The sequence below is a fragment of the Phodopus roborovskii genome, unplaced genomic scaffold, assembly GCF_943737965.1.
Source record: "Phodopus roborovskii unplaced genomic scaffold, PHOROB, whole genome shotgun sequence".
NCBI lineage: Eukaryota > Metazoa > Chordata > Mammalia > Rodentia > Cricetidae > Phodopus > Phodopus roborovskii.
The window spans coordinates 5,704,568-5,725,287 of record NW_026126575.1 but is presented as its reverse complement, the minus strand read 5'-3'; the positions used below and the strand labels follow the sequence as shown (position 1 = coordinate 5,725,287).

At 40.7% G+C, this 20,720-nt stretch overlaps 1 protein-coding gene across 2 annotated transcripts in view; it reads left to right on the top strand.

The window, feature by feature from the left end:
• The window catches only part of Adamts9 (ADAM metallopeptidase with thrombospondin type 1 motif 9), a 157,054-nt gene that overhangs the window by 20,310 nt on the left and 116,024 nt on the right, over positions 1-20,720 (top strand). For both annotated transcript variants that reach the window (XM_051203300.1, XM_051203299.1), the window contains exons 4-11: positions 5,169-5,458; positions 8,067-8,150; positions 8,252-8,367; positions 9,410-9,450; positions 9,569-9,674; positions 12,638-12,784; positions 14,341-14,482; positions 16,487-16,591. In XM_051203300.1, coding sequence (XP_051059257.1) covers positions 5,169-5,458; positions 8,067-8,150; positions 8,252-8,367; positions 9,410-9,450; positions 9,569-9,674; positions 12,638-12,784; positions 14,341-14,482; positions 16,487-16,591 — 1,031 coding nt within the window. The remainder of the gene's footprint in view (positions 1-5,168; positions 5,459-8,066; positions 8,151-8,251; positions 8,368-9,409; positions 9,451-9,568; positions 9,675-12,637; positions 12,785-14,340; positions 14,483-16,486; positions 16,592-20,720) is intronic.

The following is a 20,720-nucleotide window of genomic DNA, read 5'->3' as shown; positions in this document are numbered from 1 at the left end:
GAGCACAAATTTCCAAAGTCAGTTCTCTCCTCCCTCCATGTGGGTCTTGGTGGTCAGGTTTTCCCCATTCCTAAGTTCCTTCCAATAACTAAAAGAAAACTAGTTTTCTCCTTCATGTTTAAAACAGTGAAGTCTATTTATTTCCCTTACTGAAGATAAAGCTTTCTCTAAGTAAACCCAGCCCAGAAAATCACAGTGTGTGACCATTTGGTTGTGGTTTGTCCCTTCAAGATTTGTGCATTCAGGCCTCAGTGCAGTGTGGCCGTGTGAAAACATGAAGGCCCTTTAGCAGGTTAGATAGTAGGTGAGACCTAGTGGAAGGCTGCTAGGCTCCTGGGGGTCTGACCTGGAAGAGACTTAATAGTCTCATAGGTCCCTGGTTATTTCCCCTGCATCCTGACATCCCATCTCACCACGTGATGATGTTTCTTGCACTTGCTTCCTCTGTGATGCTAAAGGCAGAGACTCAGCTTTCCAGCCCCCAAAACTGTCCTAAATGAACACTTTCCTTTACACACTGCTCAATTCTGGGTATTTAATACAAAACATTTACAGTAAATATTAAGAATTATTTGGTTTTCCCAAATTGAGTGACTTGTTTTCTGCTTTAAATAAAGCAACTCATTTATTTTTTCAGAATTTCATGTGTGCTGTATTTACATCAGTATTCTCCTTTTCCTCCTTCCACTTCCTTCCAAGACTCTCCTATTCCTCAAATCCATGACCCATTATTCTTTAGTTATAATTTACACACACACACACACACGCACGCACACACACACACACACACACACGCACGCACGCACACCACAATGAATTTGGCTGAGCAAGTGTCTGTGGAATGGGATGTCAAGTCCTTTAAGCACATGCACGACAGAGCTACTTTTAGCTTTTTGAGATTTGTCCACACTGATTTCTGTAATGACTGAGCCAGTTTGTAATCCCACAAACAATGAATTTCCCCTGTCCTCACATCCTTGTTAGCATTCGGTTTTGGTTGTTTTGTCGATCTTAGCTATCCTAACTGATGCAAGGTGAGATCTCAGTAGTTTGAATATGAATCTCTTAATTGGTGAAGACGTTAAAGACTTTTTGAGATATTTCTTAGCCATTCTTATTTCTTCTTTTGGGAGCAATCTGTTCAGGTCAGTAGCCCATTTTTTTTTTGATTGGGTCACTTGTTTTCTTTGCTCTGTCTTTGGAGTTCCATCTATATTCTGGATGTTAATTGTCTATTAGATGCACAGTGGGCAAAGATGCTCTCCCACTCCACGGGCTTCCTCTTCACTCCGTTGATCATTTCTTTGGCTATACAGAACAGTTTTGGTTTTAGAAGGCCCTGACTGTCAACAATTGGCTTTAATTCCTGGACAGATGGAAGCTGGTCAAAAAATCCTTTCCTAGAATTTCAGTAAAGTGGCAGAATACAAAATCAACTTAAGAAAATCAGTACCCTTCCTATGCATCAGCCAGAAACATGCTGAGATTATGGAAACACTTCTATTCACATGGCTTCAAAAATTGAGACATAAACCTAAGCAAGGAGGTAAAGGACCCCTACAATGAAAACTGCAAGTCTCTGCAGACAGACTGAGGAGCTACTGGAAAATGGAAAGGCTCCTACACTGACAGAATTAATATTGTGGGAATGACCATTCTACCAAAAGTCATTTACAAATTTAAAACAATCTCTATCGAAATCCTCACTACATTACTCACAGAAGTAGAAAAAAAACTTCTAAAATTCACCTGGGAACAGAAAACTCTGAGAGTCAAAGCAATGATGAGGGGAAAAAAAGAACAATGTTGGGGGAATTACAACTCCAGATTTCAAGATATATTACAGAGCTATGGTAATAAAAACAGAGTGGTAGTGGCCAAAAACAAAATAGAAGTCCCACATAAATAAGTACATGTAGCTAGCTACAGGCATCTGATATTTGACAAACATGCCAAAAACACATGCTGGGGAAAAGACAGCATCTTCAGCTAATGTGCTGAGGAAACTGGATGTTCACTGGTAGAAGAATGAAGTTAGTCCTCTATCACCTTGCACAAAAGTCAACTCTAATCAAAAACCTCAGTGTGAAACACAAAACACTGAAACTGGTAGAAGAAAACAAAGGCAGATTCCTACAACATATTGTCCTTTAAAAACAACGGTATTGAGTCACAATTCTCTGGTCATACTAGTCCCTCATTTAATGTATAAATCAGTCTTTGGAGTATATGCACAGGTAGGTGAAAATATTAGTCTGTTTTAGCACCCTTTGAGATTTGATCACTGTCCTCTTCAGGTGTCCCTTTTTCCTGTTCTTACCCGCACTACATCTTTAGCCTGAAGCAACTGCTCCTCTGGCTTCTAGCTCTACACATGTTCTTGTTCTGAGCATAGCATATGAATAAAGTTATTGTGACTGATAGCTGTCACTTTGCTGATAAAATCTTACACTGTGTCTTCTAATTACTCAAAGGTCAAATCATTAGTGAAGTTCAAATTGTAAGCCTGGCAAGTCAGTAAGCAAAAAGACCTGAGTTCAATCCTAGAACTCACATGGCAAACAAAAGCCAGAGTGTAATGGTGTGTACTTGTGACCCCAGCAATGGCGAGATGGAGACATGCAGACCCCTGGGGCTCACTGGCTAGGCTAGCCTGTCTTCCCTTCTTGGTGAGCACTAGGTTCCAGAGAGAGACCGTGTTTCAAAAATTGGGTTGAAAGATCTTGGGGAACTATATGGTTGTCTGCTGGCCTCCTCATGCATGTGCACATATATCCCTTCCCTACCCCACCCCACAAAAGGACATTTACAGATAGCATTAAGCAAGTAGTATTTCCTATGAAATAGATGAAATATTTTCTTAATGTATGAAATAATTTTATGTTTTAACATGTCTCACTTACCTCTTATACAAAGCAAACTCTCTTGAAAAATGTTCACTGGTAATTAATGTCTAGTTCCCAGTTCAGGTTCCCTTTGGTAATGGTTAACCAAACTAAACTGCTTTTAATCTTTAGCTATTGAAAAAATCTTGCCAAATGGCATGAACACAGTTTAGGGTTCTGGTCAGATATGTGTTCGAGTCCTCCTACCTGTTTTCCCTGTTACATATGTAACTTTGGCTAGTTGCTCAGCTTCTTGATATTAATTTACTTATCTCTAAAACAGAGGTCATTTTCTTGGTTGAAAGCAGTGTAATATGTGAGATTATGTACAAGACAAAGATACACAAAAGAATGATCCTGGCTTATTTTAGATGCTTAATTAGTATTTGTTATATATTCATATCATTCTATAAGACTTGAATGACAACCTAACTCATATGGCATCGGTATACTGCGTATGTGCTTGAAAGAGAGACTAGGAGAAAAATGTTCAATATTGCTTGCTTTCAAGTCCTGGACTTTGAGTTAATTGTGTTATTTATAGTTACATTGCATAGGACCTGTTTGACAATTTGAAAAAATTTCACCATTTTAATAATCAAAATATTCAAGTTGGCCCAGTGCACATTCTGAGCTTAATTATTTAAGCAAGTAGTTATAATTGTAAAGTATTTGGGCCCTTCAAATATGAAACCACTCAGAATTTATGCTTTTGGCTTGTATTGGTTTGGTATTGGTGAAAGGAATTATTTTTCAGGTCTTAACCACTAAAGCATACTTCTTAGTCATATAATTCTTCTCTGTCATTATAACATGAATGCATATTTATAAACTGATAAGCAAGGTAACTGATTAAATCAAGTTTTATTCAACATGTGTTTTGACAGGCCCTTTTATGTGTATTCTGTTTGTTTTTTGATTGGTGATATGAAAATTGAATAGTGCATTTCAAAATTTAAGCACACTATGAAGTACTTCAGGAATAGGTTAAGCCTAGCTTCCATAGCCACACACATATACACACACACACACACACACACACACACACACACACACACACACACACACACACCTAGTCCTAGGTAGGGCAAAAGAAGCTCCTTCCCAACAAGTTTCTATTTCTGTCTGCTGCCTCATGGACCACAGTTTCCAAAGACTGGGGTCCAGCAGGCCTAGTGATTAATCAGGCTGCCCTGACATAAGCTACAGTCCCAGCTCCTGACCTACACTCTGTTCTGAAGTTCTTCCTTTATGTTCATTGAAAAGAATCAATTGCAAGTTCAGAGACATCGAATGACAGTGACTCTGTTCTTCTATTTCACTTGTGATAGCAACCTGATAAAGAAATAGAATATTTTATTCCGTGTTTGCTATTATTTTTTTTATTGTCTGTTAGCCTGTTACCTGTCAGATCCCCCCCCCCCCGCTATCATTGAGTTTCAAAAAAAAAATTAAAAGGAAATACAACTTCCCTTCCTTCAAGCTGTGTTATAAAATTGGCTTTTATTCTATCCATTTTATTAAGGACAATGGGTGATAACCATTTAAATCCTAACAAGTCTTTTGTTACCCAATGGAAGGAACAACATGCTGCCATTTCCCTTAACCCAGGCCTGATATTCTAGAGTAACCGGTGTGCATCAACTGAAACTTCCCAGAGAAGCTTGTCTCAGACATGTAGGCATTTCAGAGAGAATGTGGCTTGGGTTATAGTTATACAGCTGATAGTTGGTAGTTTATTTTGTATGTCATTTGACTATGGAGCCATTTTATTTTCTTTTTTGTGTGAGTATGATATGTGAGTATGTGTTCTTGTGTATGTACATGTACAAGTGCATACAGGTGTACATCCATGTGTGTATAAGTGTGTGTGTATGTGTGTGTGTGTGTGTGTATGTGTGTGTATGTGCCTCTGAAAGCTTGAGGTCAATGTTTTAGGTGTCTTCCATAGTTGTTCTGTATCTTAGTTTTTGAGATAGCATCTTCATTAAACCTGAAGCTCACCAATTAAGCTAAACTGGCTCACGAGGGAATTCCAAGGATCTGCCTGGATCTGCCTTCTCAGCCATGATATTTAGGTTCTTGGAACCAACCTGATTTTCTATGTGGGTGCCAGGGATCCAGACCCCAAAATCAGGTCCTTGCATTTGATTTGAACAGCTAACACTTTACTGATTGAGCCATCTCCCTACCACCTAAAAGCATCACTTGAAAACACACACAATGTGTTAGTGTAAGTGTAGACTACCCCATAAGTAATGAATGTCATCTGATTTATTGCAGAACTGAAAAATAGTCACAGTAAAGACAAGCAGAAAACCAGAGTGCAAAAACGGAGAAAGAGGAACAGCCTGGCCGATGATATGGCATTGTTAAAGAGCGGCTTGGCAACAAAGGTGTTCTCTGGTTATAGCACCAAGACAAATGGCACAAGGGACAGGAGGAACCACAAAAGAACCAAACGCTTTCTTTCCTATCCACGGTTTGTAGAAGTGATGGTGGTAGCTGACCACAGAATGGTTTTATACCATGGATCAAACCTTCAACATTATATTTTAACCCTAATGTCAATTGTAAGTATACCACACAGAAGGTGATTCATGAGCTGACTCAATGTGCTGCTGGAGGGCATGTGTTCTTCTCCATTCTGCTTGTAGCATCAGTCAGGGCTGGCATGTCAGCCATTCAGGCGAATGAATGACCAAGGACAGTGCATGGTTGTTCACCTCTTGCCTTTTTATAACCATTAGGTTGTAGATATCAGCAGTGAATGTTGATTCTCTGGTAGATATTGTATTTACTACTTGAAAAGCATTTTTTCCAACCTTTCTGGCAATGGGCTTAGGTTGAACTACCATCCTCTTTATGTAGATAAGAAAACTGACTCTCCAAGGGGTTATGTCAAGTACTCATGGTCAGGTACAGTTAGCAAGTGGCTTGGATGTTATGTGTGACCTTCAGCTTGTTTTTTTGTGGAACTTCATTTTCTCTGTCTAACTTAGGAGCTTTGCACAGCGTGGTAGTACTGCGTGTTGCTTGTTTGGAGTCCCAGTCACCCATGATGCATTTTCAGAATGTGTCTGCCCAGTCTTTCATCCTACTCAGGGTTATAATCAAGTAGGCAAGGGATGAAGCCTAGCAATCTCTGTATTTTTATACTCCTGTGTTATATTGGAAGCATAATAAATCTGCATGTCAAGTAAAAACACCACATACCCTTCTCTGTAACTGTTCCTACACCTTCCCAGAAGCAAACATTGTTAAAGCTCCTGCTGCTTCTAGCAATAAAAATATGATCTAATTCACATATTGAACTTTGAATATTCTAGTGGGTCCATTTTAAAGAAACTAACAAAGTAGATAAAATTACTTTTAATCTATTTTTGTACCCACAGAATATCATTTCAACATTTATGATAGAGTTTACATAAAGTGTTTTCCATACTAAGCCTTCAAAATCCAGTATCTGCCTGTTCAACTAACCATGTATCAAAAAATATTTGGCAAGGCTGGAGAGATAGCTCAGCTGACAAAGTGTTTCCCTCACAACCATAGGACCTGAGCTCAATCACAGTGCATATATAAAATCAGATGTGGTGGTATGCACTTGTAATCCCAGCTGGGGAGGCAGAGGGAGATGGACGGCCCCCATGAAAGGCTCCCAGCCAGTGAGAGATCCTGTCTCAAAAAACAAGGTGGACAGTTCCCAAGAATAAAACACTATTCCACATGCACACTCACATTTGTGCACTCAAATGCACACAGACACACACACACACACACACACACTCTCTCTTCAGAAAAAAAAAATCTTTAAGTCTGTTAAACACATATAGACTTCTGTTTCATTTTCTAATCAATATGACATAACAACTACTTGTTATAAGTAACCAAGAGATGACTGAAAGGCTATGGAAGGTTTACATTGGCTCCTTGTATAATGACACAGCATTTTACAGGGGCAGCTTAAGCATTTTCATGTTTGCCATCTTCAACAATCCTGGAGCCAGCTCTCAGAGATACAGAGAAATGACTTCATAACTTATTCAAGTAGAAAAGAAATATTCTCACGAACTCCCTTATACCTTGGTATTAAAAATAAATAAATAAATAAATAAATAAATAAATAAATAAATAAATAAATAACCTTACCCAGTCATTCATGGAGATCTGATGTTGCTCATTTTCCTTTTATGAATTAACCCTTCTTTACCTGAATAACAACTGTTTTGAATGAATCTCCCAGGTATACTGTGAAAAGCCACTATGCTTGAGAATGCTGCTTTAGGGCCTAAGACTTTAGGCTGTCTCTTCCTGCCCCATGGCCTTTCCTGCTCCTTGCTTCTTCCCTTACTGCTGTGGGATTTCTCTCCATCTGCTCATGCTCACTTCTGTCCACACATGTTCCATATGTTCCCAGCCCTCTCATACCTATACCCAGGGGATGGAAAGAAAACCTAAGCAGACTGCTCCAGCCCCAGCTTCATGCCCACCCCATTATTTCAGGTCTATCAGAGACTTTGACTACAGTAGTGGATCTTGGGTCAGATGACCTAGGCTGTAACTTCTGGTTCTGCTGCTTGCCACAGTATAGTCTTAGACAAGTTACTTAATCTCTCTGAGCCTCCAAGACCTCTCTGTTTCAAAGGGATGGTAGTGGTACCTAGCCCAGAGTTTTGCTATGGACTAAATGCAATGCAATTTTCTGCCAGAATCTAATCTATAGTAAGTGACAGTAAACATAGCTGACATAATAAATTAGGATAAGAAAACAATGCAGAAACAAATGACACTCCTGTTGAGTATATAAATGGACAGTGAGCATGAGGAACAAGTATCAGCATTTATGTGGGAACCCAGGACTCCAAATGACAGGAAAGTGCTTGATGGAAAATTAATATGCAATGCTTTGGAACAAGTAACTGTCAATTCATACAAAGATTCAGCTTCAAGGGAAAATGCCTCAGAATTTAAATTTGCTAGAGCTCATTTTTATCTAAAACTGCCATCTATGATTAAAAAAAAAACTGTAAGTCAGTGTTTGTACAATGAGCATTCAGAACCGTAAAACACTTGTGATGCATGAAATGTAAGAAGTGCTGGAACCCAACCTAAGAAGTGAATTGCTTGTTGCTTACATGGAGTCCACCATTAACTTTGAAAAATTTATCTCGGTTACAGGTAGCTTCTATCTATAAAGACTCAAGTATTGGAAATTTAATTAATATTGTTATTGTGAACTTAGTTGTGATTCATAATGAACAGGTAATAAAGTTTATTTTTCTCTCTTTTTCTATCTGTATCCGAAATGGCATATCTAATTGGTGTTGTTGCATAGACCAAGAACAATTCTTCTCTGTGTTTAGGAAGGACCTTCCATAAATTTCAATGCCCAGACAACATTAAAAAACTTCTGCCAGTGGCAGCATTCCAAGAACCACTTAGGTGGGATACAGCACGACACTGCTGTTCTTGTCACGAGGTGAGTGGAATGCTGATTCCTTGTATCTCTTTGTGTCAGGGCAAGTTGATAGGAAGGATCCTGTGTTGCTGGTAGCCGGTCCTATTAAGGATGCTCAGTTTAGTCACTATGGACAGTTTATAGCAGACAGTTCTTTATTGAAAGAGCTGCTCTGAGCACTCCAGTAATTTTGGCAGCATCCCTAACCTCTATTCCCTACACATCGGTAGAATGCTCTCCTCTCAATTATGGCACCCGGCAGTGTTAATAACACTGTTGCATGTACCCTGATGATGAGGGAAGGTACCATTGTGGCTGAGAATCTCTATCATATACATGCCACACAAGGACTCAGTATATAAGGCAGGCCTGAAACTAAATGCCCTTCTAGAGCAGGGAAAAGCTGCTCAGTGTATCCAACTGCTGGCTGCCATGCTATATAGGACCTAAGCTTAGTGTTGCCAACTTACGTGATTTTTTTTTTTTTTTTTTTTTTTTTTTTGGCAAGAAACTGCAAAAAAGAATTTTAAAAAAAAATGTCCCAATTTTTATATGATAAGCTACTCTCTAAGAATGTTTTAAGAATGTTCAAGTAAGAAGGAGATGCTGGCTTAATGATTTGTCTTATCATGGACCATCTCTGACATAGTTATAATCACTCTCATTGTCCTGCAAGCCCTTGCTGGAGAGTGAATCCAGGGCTTTGCCTGAACTTTGCACATGGACTTACACCTAAGCCAAAACCCCCAGCCCATTACTCCTCTTAAATGAACTGTAAAAAGCATTTTACAGTGGGTATTGAGGAAAGTGTTTCCTGGGGTGGGGGTAGGGAGATGGACACAGTTAACTGTCCTCTGGCTACCCTGGAGATAGCAGTAGACTTCTCCGTGTAATCTTTAACCCTTAAACCCATGCTTCATGACATTTGGGGAGTTACAAAAGCCTGGCCTTGATAGTATACATTTTGTTGTGTCCCTCCCTAAAATGAACTGGAAGTCTGAGGGTTTTCTTGTGTTGACTTTTACTCTGGTATTGTCACAGCCTAAGTCTGCTTTGCTTTTAGGGAGGATATCTGCAGAGCTCAGGACAAGTGTGACACCTTAGGTGAGTTCTCATACATGCATATCCCCATGGCTAAAATGGTTCCCTCGTTGTTTCTCTTCCAAGTCACAAATGCTTTTCAAAGTAAATCCTTGTTGCTCTCTCCCCTCTATCCTAATAGGTCTTGCTGAATTAGGAACCATCTGTGATCCCTACAGAAGTTGTTCCATTAGTGAAGACAGTGGGCTGAGCACAGCTTTCACAATAGCCCATGAGCTGGGCCATGTGTAAGTCATTCCATTCATAATCTCCTAAAATGTTGTTCCTTTTTACCAGTGAGTATTTTCTTACCTTTAGTGAAGCCAAGACTTCCTAGTAGATATGACAGGATTGAAGGAGCTGAACCTTGGTGACTAATTGTGTATCAAGGCCTCCACCCTCTTCAACCCTAGTTCTGTGTATCTTTGGTTGAACTGTTCATGTTTAATGTGCAAAGTCTAGTCATTTTTCTCCTCTTACTGGGGACTCAATGAAAGATGCATTTTGATTCCTTATAGCACATCAAAGGATGGATTAGCTTGGACAACTTTCTTGACTCAACAATATGTCCAGAAGGTTTTTCTCTAGTCCATAGATTTTAACTAATCTAAGTCATTCCCAACTGCTTATACGTGGCTATAACTCAGACAGTTAGCATCTAAAATGACAATGCTCCTCCTTCAGGGAAGAAATTGAGCAAATATGCAGAGGAAGATTCCAGATTATGATTAGAAAGTGGCCATTGTGAGATAAGTTTCCCTGTTTGTATTTCTGAGGAAGAGCACAAAGAGGAGACAGGGTAAATCATTTAAATTTACCAGAAATTGTTCTGATTTGAGACCACATTGGTGTGTTTCTAAAATAATGAGAATGTGCACCATTTGTATCTTTAAAATTGTTTTCTCAAGAAAATCATTAGTGTTGTGGAGCTGTGTGTCCTTTTGTGTCTGAGCATTACACACAGCTAACATTATCAGAGAAGAATGCTTTTTCAATTCAAATATTTCTCAAGCACCTCTTTCTTGTCTATGCTGTGCTAGGGATGGAGCAAGATGTATGCTCACATGTGCACACTTACACACACACACACACCCAGAAGTTCAATTCAACAAGTGCCTTTTACCTTACTACCTTTGCTGTTTTCTCCCAAGGAAACATTATCAGAGATCCGATGTTTAGAATGGAATCCAGGCTTTCAGTACAGGCAGGCCAGACTGACTTAGCATCCCCTTGGTCCTTCTGATTCCCGAGTCATATGAAATACAAAGAATCCTTAAGATGACTCATATTTCAGGTTCCCCATCAGACCTGAATTATCAGGTGGCAAAAGCACTCTACACCTTAGTTGCTCATCTACTCATTGTTGGATGTCTGCGAGAGGCTGGTTCCTGGACCTGGCATAAATACCAAACTCCACAGATACTCATGCCCTGTTTATGAAGAGGCATTGCATTTTCATGTCACCTGTGTTTATTTGCCATATACATTAAATAATATTTCGATGACTCATAAAACCTAATACAACACAAATAGCTGTTATAGTGACTGGGGAAGGGGGGACCCCATGCATGTTCTGTACCCACACAAGTTTATTTTCCCCACTAAATATTTCTCATCCACAACTGACAGAACCTGGATTCTTGACCCTCACGTGCAGTGAGTCAACTGTATTGTTCACTGCATTGAGTAAGTTACAAACCAGCGTCTAAAACACAGAATACACATCCTAGTGTACTATGAATATGAGCAGTCTTGGTTATTATTAGTCAGTAAGTATTCAAAAAATAGGTATTACAGCCCCAGCAATGAGCAACTGTGCTTATTTAAATGACAATAAGTTTCTGTTCATTTGATGATAAAATAAGTAAACTTGATTGACCTAGTTGGGAATAAAGGGCAGCTCCCATCTACCACAGAGAAAGAAGTGGGTAGGGTTTGAATGCTTGCCTTGCCTGAGGTGAGCTCGAGTCAGGGTGATGTTTATGCTCTGGCACCTGAAAGCCAGAGCACATCTTTGAAGAAATGGGTCTTCGGTGTTAAACACTTAGTAAATTCATCTAATAGAGATCACATTTTTCCATCTCTACTGGCAAGCTGAAGGGCCCACATTTTTTAAGGAAAAAAGAAAGAGAACACAAAAGAATTAGTGGAGCAGATGCGTGGGCTCTATTCCAGGTTTTTCTTTTATAAGAAACAGCTCTACAGCCTTCTATCTCATTCGCATTTCCAGAGTTCAGCATGAACCGCAGAAGGGAATTCCTCTCTCGGTGCTAAATTAACCACATGTTCAGTTTTCTGATTGACAGGAGTCTTTCCCATAGAGAAAAGGTGATCCTCTGACCTTGTCACCTGGTGGATAATTGCCTGGGCTGGAAGGCCATGTGGGTCATGGAGGGGGTGTGCATTGAGGAAATGCTATCACTTTCCCCCACTTCCTCTGCTAAAGCCAAGAATGGAAAGTATGTGTGAACGATGTTGCCACCCGCCCAAGCCCAAGAGGACACTGGCATTGCTCCACAGCCTCCCCTCAGGCAGCACGAGGAGGAATTTAAGAATCTTTATATGCCTGACTTTTCAGGAAGCCAGTTCCTGTCAGCTGGCATTGGCATGTGAATCCCTTTGCCATCTCTGCCTTAGCAGGCTGGACTGGTATGCCTGTGGTCTCTGTGTCACTTCCTTTAAGTTCATGCACACACTTTACATACCTTCGTGATGGCACGTTACTTGATAAACACTTGTCACCCTGGCCCATAAATGGGAGATGTAAGGCCCACAAGAATCCTCTTATTATACGGCCCTTGGCTTCCATTTTTGACACTGATTTATTCTTTATATCGATAATAGTATAGCATGCTGCCAAAATCATGACTCTATGGATTGCCCTTTAACTGTCTATTAGAATTTCCAACTGCTATATTCTAACACCAACTCCATCACATTCAGAGCTTCTACAGTTCCAGAAATGCATATTCACACCCACGAGATAGCCATGCATTCAATAAAGGTACTTTATATCAAAGTGGATCAAAATCCCCTATGTTCTATGTTCCATCTTAATTGTCTCACAGTTTATTCTGCTCGCCTAGATTCAGATTTTTTTCCATAGCACAATGGGTAGCTACAGTTTTCTCTTAATGGATTGTTAAGCAACAGTGTCAGCATGAACCATTAGCATCTACTCACAGTCTCACCGTTGTTTCATTGACTTTAGGTTTAATATGCCTCATGATGACAGCAATAAGTGCAAAGAAGAAGGAATTAAGAGCCCCCAGCATGTTATGGCACCAACACTTAACTTCTATACCAACCCTTGGATGTGGTCAAAGTGCAGTCGAAAATACATCACTGAGTTCTTGGAGTAAGACTTAAACTTTCTTTCAGTTAACAGCCTCTAGGGTAGCAGTTCTCAACCTGTGGGTCGCAACCACTTTTGGGGGGTGGTGAACACCTCTTTCACAGGGATCACATATTAGATACCCCTCATATCAGATATTTACATGATGATTCACAACAGTAGCAAGATTACAGTTATGAAGTAGCAACAACAAAAAATTTCATGGTTGGGAGTCACCACAAAATGAGGAACTGAACTAAAGGGTTGCAGCATTAGGCAGGTTGAGAACCACTGATCTAGTGTCTGGTCTATGTGAAGTCACTGTCTAAGGGAAAGAAAACACAGAGTTTAACATTCCTTTGGGATTGCTGTTTTTGATAACATTCTTTGGAGGAAAAAAAAATTTACCCTATGATATCTGTTAGTTCATAGCCTTGCCAGTGTTTGGAAGATTACAAACTGATCTGAGCAAAGACTTGGGTTCTTAAAGGGAATATGCAAATATTTCTGCATGTATGTAATGCTTTGAAATGTATTCAGATCTTTGGAGAGGGCTGTGATGATGAAGGGCCCAGATATTTATGTACTGCTAACCTAGTAATCTTGGCTTGAAAGGAATGGGGTAGTAACTGGTTGCCAGGAGAGAGTATGAGGTGGAAATAAGGGCACATTCTCTCTCTTTCTCTCTCTCTCTCTCTCTCTCCTTCTCCCTCCCTCTCTCTCCTTCTCCCTCCCTCTCTCTCTCCCTCCCTTCCTCCTTCTCTCTCTCTCTTTCTCTCTCTTTCCCTCCCTCCCTTCCTCCTTCTCTCTCTCTCTTTCTCTCTCTTTCCCTCCCTCCTTCTCTCTCTCTCTCTCACCCCCTCTGTTCTTCTCTTCATGCCCTTTACCCTTTTTTTTTTTTTAAAAAAAAAAAGCTTCCTCAAAGATCCAGTTACATTATACAAGGGCCATATGTCACAGGCTTGGTGCTCTCTTTTCCCAGAGGTGCAAAAGGTTAAGCAATTGCCTCAGGCCACTGGTTTATATTTCTGCAACCTAAGATGGGGAGGTGGGTTCTTTGTTCATCAGAGCTTACCTATTATAAATTTTCCAGAAGAGATGTTTGCAGAAACCTGCATGAGCTAGAGGTGTTTTTCTTCTAAGCAGGTGGCTTGAGATGCTTTCTTGCTGAGTCATCGAGCCCTTACTCACCTGTTCAGAAAACACTGAATACCTCTTGCTACAGACTAGGTCCTGTGCAGAGATAAACACACACTAACTGTTGCCCTAAGATATTTACAATCTATTGGGAAAGATTGTGAAAAAGTAAACAGATAATGGCCCCTGCTGGATATCAGTACTCCCTCTGATATTATATTTCCTCCAGGCTATGTTGTATGTGGAGAATATCTTCCTACAAAGTATGTGTTAAAAATACAGCTTTGCCTCTAGATTTGCCCTTTATTTATCCTTGGATGAAGAGAATAGAGCAAAGGCCAAAAGGAATAGTTCTTGTTGCTGTTGTTGTGTGTGTAGCCTTCTCCTCTATTTGCAGCCCTCAGGAGTCTGTCTCACCATCTATATGTTTCTACTTCCCTTAGCACTGGGTATGGCGAGTGTTTGTTGAATGAACCTGAATCCAGAACCTACCCTTTGCCTTCCCAACTACCAGGCCTCCTGTACAACGTGAATAAACAATGTGAATTGATTTTTGGGCCAGGCTCTCAGGTGTGCCCATATATGGTAAGTGTTCTGGATAGTTTCTGCCCTATGCTGTTGATTCTGGACTTGTTTATGGTCACATTTTCCAGGGATTTCTGAGCCAAAACTGGCCCCCTGACTTAACTTGTCAAAGCAGTGTTCTGTGACCAACTGGGTCTTCAGTTCACTCCTGGTCACCATCTAACTGGCTGGCTGGCTGGCCAAGTGATTTTTTAATGTATGAGTCAAGGATCTGTGTAGGTAGGTGGGTGTAGGTAGGCAGACTCACTCTTTTGTGGGATACCTCCGGTTGTGTCTTGGGGAAATGTCTGTTTGTCTTGCTGAAGAGGGATATTCTGGCAATGGTTGGCAGATTGGGAAATATAAGGAGCCCACAGAAATGATTTAAAAATTCAAATAACTCCATCCAAAATAATGCCCACTTCTCTGTCATTCATACAAAACGTAAGCCATTGATTATAGGGATGGATGGTAGTGCCTATAAGACTAGCACGTAGGAGTCTGGGGCAGGATGATAGAAAGTCAGCCTGAGTTTAACATTTCTGTCTCAAAACATCCTTGGGTGGAGAGGTCAATGGGAGAAAGACCGAGCACATTTTAGTGTCTTCTTTCAATAAACTATTACATAGCATTGAGAATGCTAGATCTTTAGGAATATACCACGAAGTAGCTTGATAGCATATGTCTTCAACATCAAAAGGGGGGGAAGGAAAGTACCCAAAAACCAAGTAGTTAGAGGCTTCTTTTGCTGTTTTCAAAAATGAATTTCTGGTAACTGTTAAAAGTTTTCTCTTGTAAGTATGGTTTGTTTTAATAATTAGGATAAAACTAAAATTTAGAATCATCTTTGAAAACTATACATAGAGACTGGAGGCTTAGTTCAGTTGACAGAGCACTTCCCTTGAGAGCAGGAAGACTTGAGTTTGGTTCCCAGAGCCCATGTGACAATTCTGTATGGTAGCTCTAGATTGCAATCTCAGTGCTGGGAGATGGAGACAGGAAAAGCTGGTGTCTTGCTTGCCAGCCAGTCTAGCCTACCTGGTAAACTCATGCCAATGAGCGTGCCTGTCTCAGAGAATGTAGATAGTGTTACCAAAGATGACACTGGGGCTGTCTTTTGGCTTCTACACACACGTGCAAACATGCTTGAATACACACCAATATGCACATTTGCACACACAGACATTGAAGAGTATACTTTCACCTATCCATCCATGGGGAGGATTCTTACAAGCAGAACTTAGTAGAGAAAGGAAGGACGTTGCAAGGTGTATTGTATGTTCGAGTCAATAAGACGTTTAAGTTTTTAAGCATCTGTACCAAAGCATAGAGAACCCCTGAAGACATGGGCGGGGTCACCTCTGGGGTAAAAAAGGAGCAGGAAAGGGTTACAGAATACATATATAAGGCCTTATCTTGCTTGTGAATCCCCCCTCCCTGGTTTGGTAATGATGGGAACATAACTACCCATTATATATTTTTGGAAATGAGGAATGTATTTTAATATTTTCTTCTGTATTCCCACAACCTAGAGATCTTAAAAATGGCTAATTACATGATCATGATATTTATTATACACACACATGTACATACAAACACACATTCACATACATGGGCACACAGGCCTGCACACAAACACACTAATTTTGGAGCTCAGACAAAGCAAAATTCAAGTCACATCCCTTTTCAGAATTTGAGTGTAGTTCTGAAAATGATCTGTTATCCCTCTGAGCCTTGGTTTCCTCATCATTAACATGGGGGTGGTACAAGCCAAGGACCCTGTGATGTCATGTGTGTCTCCGAGTCTCCTTCAGGAAGTCTCCCTGTTACAGAACCATATCTCTCACCGAAATGGACATGTGTCTTAGGTGACTGTACTTTGGAACACTGTATAATGATAAAGATATCATATCAAGGGGGAAAAAATCCTTTTCAAGCCAACTTTTACCCCGACAAAATGTGAGTTGAAAAGGATTCTTGCATGGTGTGATCACCCTGTGTCTTGTCTTTCCCTGAACGGAACAGATGCAATGCAGACGACTCTGGTGCAATAACGTGGATGGAGCTCACAAAGGCTGTAGGACTCAGCACACGCCCTGGGCTGACGGAACAGAGTGTGAGCCTGGAAAGGCAAGTAACAACCACCATTGTGGTGCCTCTCCTCCTGGGACAGAAATGGTCCCGACTTGGGTGGATTCAGTGTAGTGTGTGGCATATAATATATGACAGTGTGGTTCAGCATACATATTCTTTTGGATGAAAGCATGGCTTACAATTGAGAGCTCTGAAACTTAGTTATAATAGATAAACCATTTAGTGTGTGATGATGTTTTTTCTTCTCTGGGAGTGGCACTGGAAAGCTTTTATGATCAAGCATATGAGAATCAAAGAAATGCCAAACCCCTGCAAGCCTAATGCCTTCATTATTGTTTTACCAAGTATGGTGTTTTCTTTTATACAGAGCCTTGATGTTACCTGGGATGTATCTACACCCAGATTCTCATGACCTGGCTTTGGTTTTAATGATTCTCACCAATCCGTTAATAACTAAACAAAACCCACTGTTTGTGTGGGCCAGTGATAACAGAATCCCACGCCATTAGGAGTATGATTAATCTAACCTCCTGTACCCGCTGTGCACCTCCAAACAATGGCAGTGGGCTAGTTATATCATCCTCAGTATTTTCATCCACACAACCATTTACTGAAGGGAATTTCAGCTCTAGGTCCATGAGGCTTGTGTCATTCACAAGGGATGCAATCTGTAGGCACTGTTTCCAAAACTCTTGTCACCCTTATCATTTCTTGCCCTTTTTCTCTCTTCCTACTTTTGTTTTATTTTGGACTTTTCTTCCTTTGAACATCTGATTTTTGTGCCTCTACTTTACTGTAGATTTAATAATATCTAGGAGGTTCCCTTGAATACAATGCAAAATCATCCTTGAAGGTGATTTTGTATTGAGTTGACAAAGTCAGCTCATGCCTCCACTTCCCCTGGGCAACTTTCCCTAGTGATTGCCTAGAAAGAGACAATGGACTTAGAGCTTCTGGAACTTTCCTTACCTTAAAAGAAAAGTATGTCTCTTGGTTCAAACCTTGAAGTTTGAATTTTTTTGTGGAGCATTAAACATAGCGTGTTGAGGAGGAGAGATGGCTTAGTGGTTGAAAGCACTGACCGTTCTTCCAGACGGCCCACATTCAACTTCTAATGACCACAGAGTGGCTCACAACTGTCTGTAACTCATATGTGTACAGACATATGCAGACAAGACAGCAGTGCGCGCGCGCACACACACACACACACACACACACACACACACACAGCCTTTGTGTATGAGTAGGTGTATGCCACAGGTTTTTGTGGGAAGGTACTTCTCAGGTTTCCACCAAAGTCATTACAAATTGAACATGACACACATTCTTACACATCAAAATGTAATTTCTGAGTCCTTCTAAATATAGTAACCCAGAGGTGGCTACCAGTTTCTCACCTGATAGCTAACAATAAACATGGCTCCTACTTGACAACTTGGTTAGTTGATTAGAGTAGAACCATCCAATTGTATTACTAGGATTGACCACCTCACCAAAATCACTAGCATTATATTGTGGTTCTTCATCTGTCTGATACACCCACCCACTATGTCTGTTTCTGACACTTGTTACTGCTGGGAAAACAGCAACAAAAGAGCTTTCCTAAGAATATGGTGAAGTGACTTGTATTTAGTGAGATTGTGGCAAAGGACTCCCAAGCTCCATGCAGTTGCAAGGTTTCCCACAGATTCTGGACCAAATAAACAAGAGGCCTGCTATGTCTGCTACTCAGCTTCTATTTTTGCAGCCAATCAGAAGAGAAAGCAGTCCAGGACAGTCTCATAGCTTCTGATGGAGAGAGGTCTCAGGCCACCTTTCAGAAGACCCTGTCTTCAGTGCTCAATGAATTCAGCTAGAGCATGGAGCTCAAACCTTCCACACAGTATGTGTAGACCAATGTTGACCAATTTTAGAAAAATGACTTTGCAGAGAAGATAAGTTGCATTCTTAATTGTGATTTAGAACCTTGGCAAGGTCTAATGGCTCCTGTTAAAGACAGAGCTAGATACAGAGATAGATAGATATACACATAGTCTTCATATTGTTCAGACCAAAGGAAATGTTTATGCTGGCATAGAAGTTGTGATTGTTGTGTTCCTTTGGTTCATGCTGATTGCTCAGATTTGATGGTGTATTCCTTTCCTCATTTACCAGCTCACCCTCACTCTCCTTGTCCCAGGACCTTTTTCCACTCTCCCTTCTTTCAGCTCCATTCACTCAGCAGTAACCTATTTTGAGCTAGACTTGAACACAATGTTATTTTGATGAATGGCTCACTAATGTCTCCTTATATTCTCCATTCTCTGTTAAGCCCATCAACATTTTCATTTTAATGCTGTTTGTGAGCCTGAAGTTCAGAACTCTTTTGTTTTGAGAGTTCTTAAAAAAAAAAAAAAAAAAAAACTTGGCCTCCACACCCCCTTTCTGACCTCTTTATATATGAAAAATGTCATATGAATGGTTTTGAACTCTTTTAAGAAAGGCTGGACAGAAGATGACTCAGTGTGTAAGAGTGATTGTTAAGCCAGCATGAGAACCCGAGATCAAACATTAGCATCCATGTAGACAGCTATGCATGGCGACACACAGGCCTGTAACCCCAGCATTATGTTCGGAAGAAAGAGAAGGACCAACAGGGCTTTCTGGAAATCAGCCTTGCTCCAGGTTGAATGAGACACAGTGTCTCAAATGAAGAAGCCACCTTATTAGAGTGATGCAAGGCCCTGCTTCCTCTCCTGGCCCCTGTACATGCACACATAGGCAGATGTACATACCATTCCATCTTGCATAAACACATACTGGCACATGTGTGTGTACACATGCATACAAGAGACTGACCCAATTTCAACCCAATTCACTAGCCATTTAATGCGTATTAAACACCATGACAAAAGTAACTTGGGGAGAGAAGAGTTGGTTTATTTGGCTTACAGGATCAGATCATATTCTTTCACTGAAGGAAGCCAAGAAAGGAACTCAAGCAGGGTGGGAAATTGAAGCAGAGACTATGGAGAAGTGCTGCTTATTGGCTTGCTCCTCATAGCTTGCTCAACATACTTTTTTATGCAACCTGGATGGCCACCAGCCATAAGTAACCTCTTGAGCATTGAGGTCACTGTAGTCTATGATACTACTTATGTGCAAAGTGGGATCTGAAAACAGAGTATTGAAAAAGAGGGGATCAAAGATTTTACAGTCTGCCATGGTAGTATATACCTTAAGACTAGAATGCAGGAGTCAGGAGCAAATGGATCTCTGTGAATCCAAGGACAGCCTGATCTACATAGAAAGTTCCAAGCATGTAAGGACTATATAGTGAGACTTTGTCTTCAAAAAACAGGAAAAAAAAAAAGTACTGGAAAGTTAGAGAAATGACTCAGTGGTACAGAGCACATATTGTTTTTGCAGAGGACCTGAGTCAGGATCCCAGCACCCATCACACCTTCCTCAGATGCTGGGAGAAGATGGTTACAGAGGAGAAATCCAAGATAGCCCCAAACTTTACTCTTCTGTTCCCCACCAAGCCTTTCTCTCCTAAGAGGGATGAACCTTCCCTCTGTGTCTTGTCTCTTGTTGGCTCTGCAAATCCCCCCTGGCCTCCTCCATCCTCTGCCTCTCACCTCTCCCCTGCTTCCCCACAGAGACATCACAACAGCCCAGCTCCAGCACTCCACTCCAGAGACCTAAGAGCCACAGGGATCACCCTCCTGTGGCTATGGCTGCTGCCACTCCTTTTGTCCCCTGACCAGTTGCCTGGGCTTTAGGTCACACACAAACAATAGCAGAGAGTTGAAATAGACCCCTCCACTCCCTGTCTTGCCAGGGAGTTTTATTGTGTTTTACTCTTATCACTATTTTTAACATCAAGGCCCTCCCTCTTCCTGTTCCAGAGTGGAACATCTGAAACTATCAACACAAACAAATATAATAAAGCTTAGGACCATGTAATCTCTCCCTTTTGCTTTAGTGGGCTTATAAGAATTAAATAGATAATTCCCCCTCCCCAGCTTAATTGAAATTGGGGTTTTCCAATCAAGGGTATTAATAGAGCCTTCGATTTTAGCAATATTGGAGTCTCAAAGCCTTGCTGATAGAGATTCACACTGCAAATTCTCTAATTTATTTTGGTCTCTGTCTGCAGTCTGTGCCCCATTTCCACTCCTCA